The following is a 5,882-nucleotide window of genomic DNA, read 5'->3' as shown; positions in this document are numbered from 1 at the left end:
TTTGAAAAGATTCGCCACAAGTGCGCGGAAAGTCAAAAGACCGGCGAACCACTGAGAAGCCCCCATTATTAAGCCCATTATTAAGCCCTAATAAAAGAAATGTGCTTATTTCTTCTCATTTTTACTCCTTCCCTCAAAGCGCAAGCAGTAGAGCTGTTGTGGACTTATGACACATTCCACAAGAAGCTCACTATTACTCCTTCGGTACATTCCACCCCCCACTGTAATACTATCAGATAACCTGTACGAGAACGAGTTAACATGACCCCAAGTGTGGCTCCCTCAAGTGTTATTGAATGTCGTAAGTGACGTAGTTCGGTATTGTTCGTAGTTCTTGCGTGGCCCACTTCTAGGAGTCAGCGATTTCACGCTCGTTTCGTTCGATAAGCACGTTCGCTCTCTCTGTTCTTGCAATACTCGAACTTTCATGGTAGGCTTCCTCCAGCCAGCTGCTCCTTCAATCGATCCGACCAAACTCGAACGAAAGTTATCATTTCAGCAAATGAGCCCCAATGAAGCTGTTAGGTAAGATGCAATTGTCCTCGCCCACATCACAGGACCATTGACATGGTCATGGTCAACACGATTCATTGTTTATGCCAGTCGGCGACTCGTACACACTTTCGAGTGTTCTGGCTAAGCATCCAGAACATGGTGCTGACATGTTCTGAGGTTTTGCAGCATTTTTGCTCCCATTCCTATCACGTCCGGACACGGGCTGTGAAGCTGACACGTTCTCTACTTTTTCCACTCACACACACACATATACTAGTCTCATTGCCATGGACAGAACGTATCCCGAACCGAACGATGATCTCGCACACACCAGCACCAGGACTGGACGGGCTTCCGTCGACCGAAAGGAAACCGACCAATACCAACAGCCTGTACCGGGTGTCGGCCGTACCTTGTAACGGTTGCGATTGTGTTTGAAATCAAATTAAATCCTTCAACCCTACTGACACTTTCTTTTCACAGGATTCACCGGCTGTGTTGTGTGTATGTGTGGTTTACCAGACACAACAATCTAGCACCCAAAAAAAAGGAAAGCCCGGGATCGAGATCTCGCTTACCATACGCACAATTGGATGCTGAACCAAACGAAGCTCGCAACGGGCAAACGAAACACCGCTCCGGTATGCTGAGTGCAGCGGAACCACTTGTGCTGATTCATGAAAAAACGATGAAGCATACCGTCTGCCAATACGACACACCACCATCAGCGGGAAGCCTGTCTTCGGCTGCCTGCTGCTGCTTGACACCAGCCAGCTACAACCTTTCGGGGTTCTGGAATCCGGATTTTGGGTGTATTTCTGCAAAAAACAAACGGGAACAAACAAACCAGCGGCTTCTAGCCAAGGCCAAACACTGATTGCTGATGTTACACATTGCCTTGAAATCCAATTCCACTACCTCGCTGGCGCTAAGGTGGTTGATTTCAAATTTATTGCTTGCAGCAGAACCAGCTGCACTAGCTCGTTAGTTCGTTTGTGTTTTCCTCGTGGAATCGTTTTTCCACGAAACACCTGATGCAAATTGATTTTCGTTAAAAAGCAAACAGTCAGCATTGACGCCCAGCTATTACGGTAGCCACCAGGTTGCGCTTCCGGTGGTGCAAGCGATCTCTACAAGTGGTCTACAAAACTTCTACGGAGGACGCTACAATGCTATTCGTTGCCACTTATCCCTCGCTTCATCAGTACACCAGCTTCGTTTGCACTGGAAATAAGCTCGCATAAACCAGCGGGCCACCAAAGGCGGCTACTTCTCAAGTCTCGCGGCATGCCCGGGTTATGCTAATCTCGATGCCATTTGCTGTTGCAACAACCATCACGTTGTTGCCGATGTTGTTGCTCTGGTTCATCGTCTTGCTTGGTCAAAACCACACTTGCGTCGTAATCTCGCGCTATCCTTTGCGAGAGAGAGAGAGAGAGAGAGAGAGAGAGAGAGAGAATCTCCTGCCGTGGCCATATCTCGAAACACTTTGCGCAAAGTTTCGCCATCAACTTCGAGCGCAATTCGGTGGTTCCGAGGCTCATGAGAGATACTCAAACAACGGCCATGGAGCTATCATGCCCGCAGTACTTCATTACTCTGCTCAAGCCGCTCGCTCGCTCGCCGGTTGCCTTATCGGGGTAGAGCACTAGCGAAGGATGCACCGCCCACTGCAGCACTGGCGCTCCATTTCGCTGGTCGCGTGATGAACGCGAACCATGTATCTGTCGCCAACGTCGACGGTGCCGTACGGCCATGCCACGATTCGAATACTCCAAAAGGACGAAACGTTGTGCGCTTCGTTCGACAAGCTGCTCGCTTCCCTCTTCCCATTTGGTGCGCGTCTTGTGCCTGGCCATCAAAGATGCCAAAGACACATGTTTACCCTCCGAAACTGGGCAGCTATGAATTTATCAACAAATCAACCGCCATACATAATCGGCTGCTGATAGAGAGGACCGAGGACAGTGTCTGCAAATCGTGGTTTACGATGTCGGCCGTGCAGCGCTCCGCGTGTAAAGGATCTGTTCGACAAACAACCATCAACATCCATCCGGTACTAGATATGAGAGCACAAGTAGCGGATTGCCGATGCCTACAGGTTTGTAGTCGGTGCATGTTTATTGCGTCCTGTCTGGGTCGTGCATCTTGCCTTGAGGACACATGTATACACATGCAGATAAAAGAAAGAGCGTCGTTTAGCCATTTTTTTCGCAGTTTTTATGTGGTTCAGTATATGCATGCAGTATTGAGAACAAGCGTTTGTAATTTTAGGACGAGCGACGCAACTCTACCAAAAACGAGCTAGCTTTCATAAATAGTAATTCTATTAAAACTCCCTAGCAGATCACTTATAGCATAACATTCCTTACGCAGCTACTCAGCATTTCCTTCCAATCGGCTCGCTCGAGCGCAACCTCCGATACACATTTTGTTAATATTAATTATCCTCCTAACTATCAGGTTACATCAGGGTGTTCGACAGCTTCTCACACGGCGGCACAGGGATTCTGGGTGTAGACTAATCGGAAGCCCCGATTCGCGACATCGTTCATCTCGTTGGCATTGGTCACCGCAAACACGACGAACGGTCGAGTGCTGGCTGCTAAAAGAAGGTCACGGATTGAGACTCGCAACACGTTTGCACCAAACAACCTGGCCACAAAGCTACTTACACGTCACACTGAACAGACCGAGGCCACAAAACCGATCGGTGAAGGCACCCACGGCATCAACTTTCGGGTTCGGAATGATGATAAAGTCCGTGGTGCACAGGACACCATTCACGCCGACCGCACCCATACCGATCATGGCCGGATCGATGACCGACGCATCACCGGTGACGGTAAACGCGTATCGATCGTTGCTAGGCTACCGTGGGAGGGGGGAGGGGGATGAATGCAAGCAAAGGAAGATGCTAAGAAGCTGGTCGACGAGCGCAATTCCCCAATTCCCGGGCGCTTGGCCGCTCGTACTCACCAGCTCGTACGTGATGGAACACTTGCCACCGGCCGTTCGTATGCAGATACCGTAGCTCATACTCGCGATCTGTCTGCCACCCGTCGCACCGAGACTGTTCAGGGCAGGATTAACCCCCGAGCCGTAGTTGAAGCTGCTGATTTCGCCACTCTCCTCGAAGTAGTACTGCAGACAACCGGACGGTGCCCTCGTCCCACTGGCGCACGCTATCTGCGACAGCTCCATGTTCCAGAGCCGATTAAACGGGACGCCCGCGTTCGTGGCGACCCGGATCGTGATGGGATTCTTGCCGGAGAACGCCACGTACATGTGCTGGCCCGTATTTTCGCCACAAATCTGCGTCACGGTTGGCGACCCGCCCGATATCGACAACCGATCGGTATTGCACGCACCATCACCCGTCGGTTGGTCCAGCGTCAGGGCCCGGAAATCGATACGCAGCTGGCAGATACCGTCGGTCGGTGAGACCGTAAAGGAGCAGCTAAAAGGAAGCACGGACAAAATGGACGAAACAGAACAGAACGGAAGAAGTGTTAGCGTGCATCGCGTGCAGTTCCGGTGTCAATCGGTAACCGGCGTAAGCCTCAACGTACGCTCCACCATCTCGGTACGGTCCGGGGTAACCAGGGTTCGTGAAGTATGTGCTGTTGAGACTCGTCGAACCACCGCAGGATTGAGTGTCTGGTTAAGGGGAAAAACGGGGAAACCAAATTCCGATTCAAAGAAACATCGACATTGGCCAGCCAGGTTTTCCGCCATGGACGAGAACGAGGATACTTACAAACGCAGCAAACAGCTTGATTCGTTCGAGTGCTGCAGGTACCAGAAGGGATACCACCGTTGTCCTTACACTCGCCCGCGATAAGACAGGTGCCGGTAAGTCCCGCCGCCGTCGTACAAGGTGCATTAGCAATACGGCCAATGGTATAGAATGGGAAAACTGGCAGTGGAAAGAAGATGAAGTTGGCTAGGGGTTAGTACCTAAGCATGTTGGATTCTTATGCGCTATGATGTGCCGTGAGAATGGAAACAATAGAGTATGTTGGTTGTCTATGCACTACAGTAATCTAAAGGACATTTCTTCTTGTTTGAACTTTTTAAACAAGCGTCTACTCCAATCCAATTATCTTCGTTTGACATTATTATCTGACAGAAATGTTTGTTTTGCGTAAATATTATTCCAATAACTATGATTAAGCATGTTTAACAAAAAAAATGCACTTTTTTGTCAACATTTATCTGTTTTAAACGAGGTAAAGTTTAATTTTATGATTGTTGAAGATTTTTCCAGTTTCTTGAAACGTCAACCTAACTTCTACTTTATCGTTACTTCAACAATGTAAAAATTGTAGCCATGACATATTACAAATATCAGATAATAAATTTCTGCTTTGGCGTGTTAACAGCACTAGATCCAAAGCTACATTCACTTCTAACTAACTTCCCAAACCAAAGCAGCGACATAGCCGGTAGAGAACCTTCAACTGGACTTGAAACCTCTCGGGGATTCCTTCATATGCACCCAATTGCCACCTTCCAGTTGGCAATCAAGTGCCACGAAGTTAGTTTAGAAAGTAGTTCACCGGCCTTGCTGCCACCTCAACTGCCGGTAATGCTCACTCACGTCACCACCACATGATTGCCGGACCGGACTTTTCAAACTCTTCAATCAGCTTACGTCCGTCCGTGGTTCGCTTCCGTTTGCCAATATTGTTGATGGGAACTACGTAATACGTAAACGGTCACGGTCACGACTAGTGCTAGCGCTCTGCGCACCGCAAGAACTCACATCTTCCGCTCCGATGCCCGTACTCCTCCCCGTGCTCCGGCACCAGGATCCGATGGTCACCTTCGACGAGGGTGGCATTAGGAAGGGTTCCACCGTGCACACGGCACAGCATTAGCCCCACCACCACTAGCTCCCACGTGAACGTCATACTGTTGCAGGTGAAGTTGCAAAGTTGCACAGAATGTCAGCTTGACAACAAAATGGTGTCACCGATTGTCGGTCCGTCGGATCTGCCGCTGCCGATACCTTTCCGGCCCGAAAACTCGCGCAAGACTGCAGCGCCGGTGCGTCAGTTGTTGGCATCTCACCACTTACCTGCCCGACCGGCCGCCAGTCTAACCGATGTATGTGGTGGTTTCCCGGAGCGGAAAAAGGTGATAATTTCTCCGCACGAAACGGGACCGTTCAGGTCCGCTAGAGGCCACCGTGACTGGCCACCGTGAAGACGACACGTTCTGCTGGCACGATCTTCGAAGCTGCGAAGTTCCTCCGCTCCGCTCCGCTCTACAGTCCCCCAGTAGAGGCCAGTTTGTCCGCCGAACCGCGATCGATCCGTAGTCGATCTGGTCACCCTATTCCAAGAACCTGCGGCTCCCTGCGCCAGACTTTCTTTTTTCGC

At 50.1% G+C, this 5,882-nt stretch overlaps 1 protein-coding gene across 1 annotated transcript; it reads right to left on the bottom strand.

The window, feature by feature from the left end:
• Positions 1-2,984: 2,984 nt before the first annotated feature.
• Positions 2,985-5,411, bottom strand: LOC125955572 (uncharacterized). Its single transcript, XM_049686708.1, has 6 exons — positions 5,264-5,411; positions 4,256-4,414; positions 4,068-4,155; positions 3,475-3,955; positions 3,171-3,366; positions 2,985-3,097 (listed from the first exon to the last, which is right to left on the bottom strand). Exons 1-6 carry the CDS (start codon positions 5,409-5,411, stop codon positions 2,985-2,987), a joined length of 1,185 nt encoding a protein of 394 aa, XP_049542665.1.
• Between the last annotated feature and the right edge of the window lie 471 nt (positions 5,412-5,882).

This window comes from Anopheles darlingi, chromosome 3 (genome assembly GCF_943734745.1).
Source record: "Anopheles darlingi chromosome 3, idAnoDarlMG_H_01, whole genome shotgun sequence".
Taxonomy (NCBI): domain Eukaryota; kingdom Metazoa; phylum Arthropoda; class Insecta; order Diptera; family Culicidae; genus Anopheles; species Anopheles darlingi.
The sequence above is the reverse complement of the archived record's forward strand: the minus strand, read 5'-3'. Positions and strand labels throughout refer to the sequence as shown.

What these genes read in the sequence shown, in the direction of transcription:
- LOC125955572 (XM_049686708.1), bottom strand. Translation starts at nt 5,411, where the DNA reads ATGACGTTCACGTGGGAGCTAGTGGTGGTGGGGCTAATGCTGTGCCGT. An exon ending in CCGTACCGAGATGGTGGAGC is followed by an intron (nt 3,956 to 4,067) that starts GTACGTTGAGGC and finishes GCTTCCTTTTAG; the next exon opens with CTGCTCCTTTACGGTCTCAC. An exon ending in CGGTCTGTTCAGTGTGACGT is followed by an intron (nt 3,098 to 3,170) that starts GTAAGTAGCTTT and finishes TTCTTTTAGCAG; the next exon opens with CCAGCACTCGACCGTTCGTC.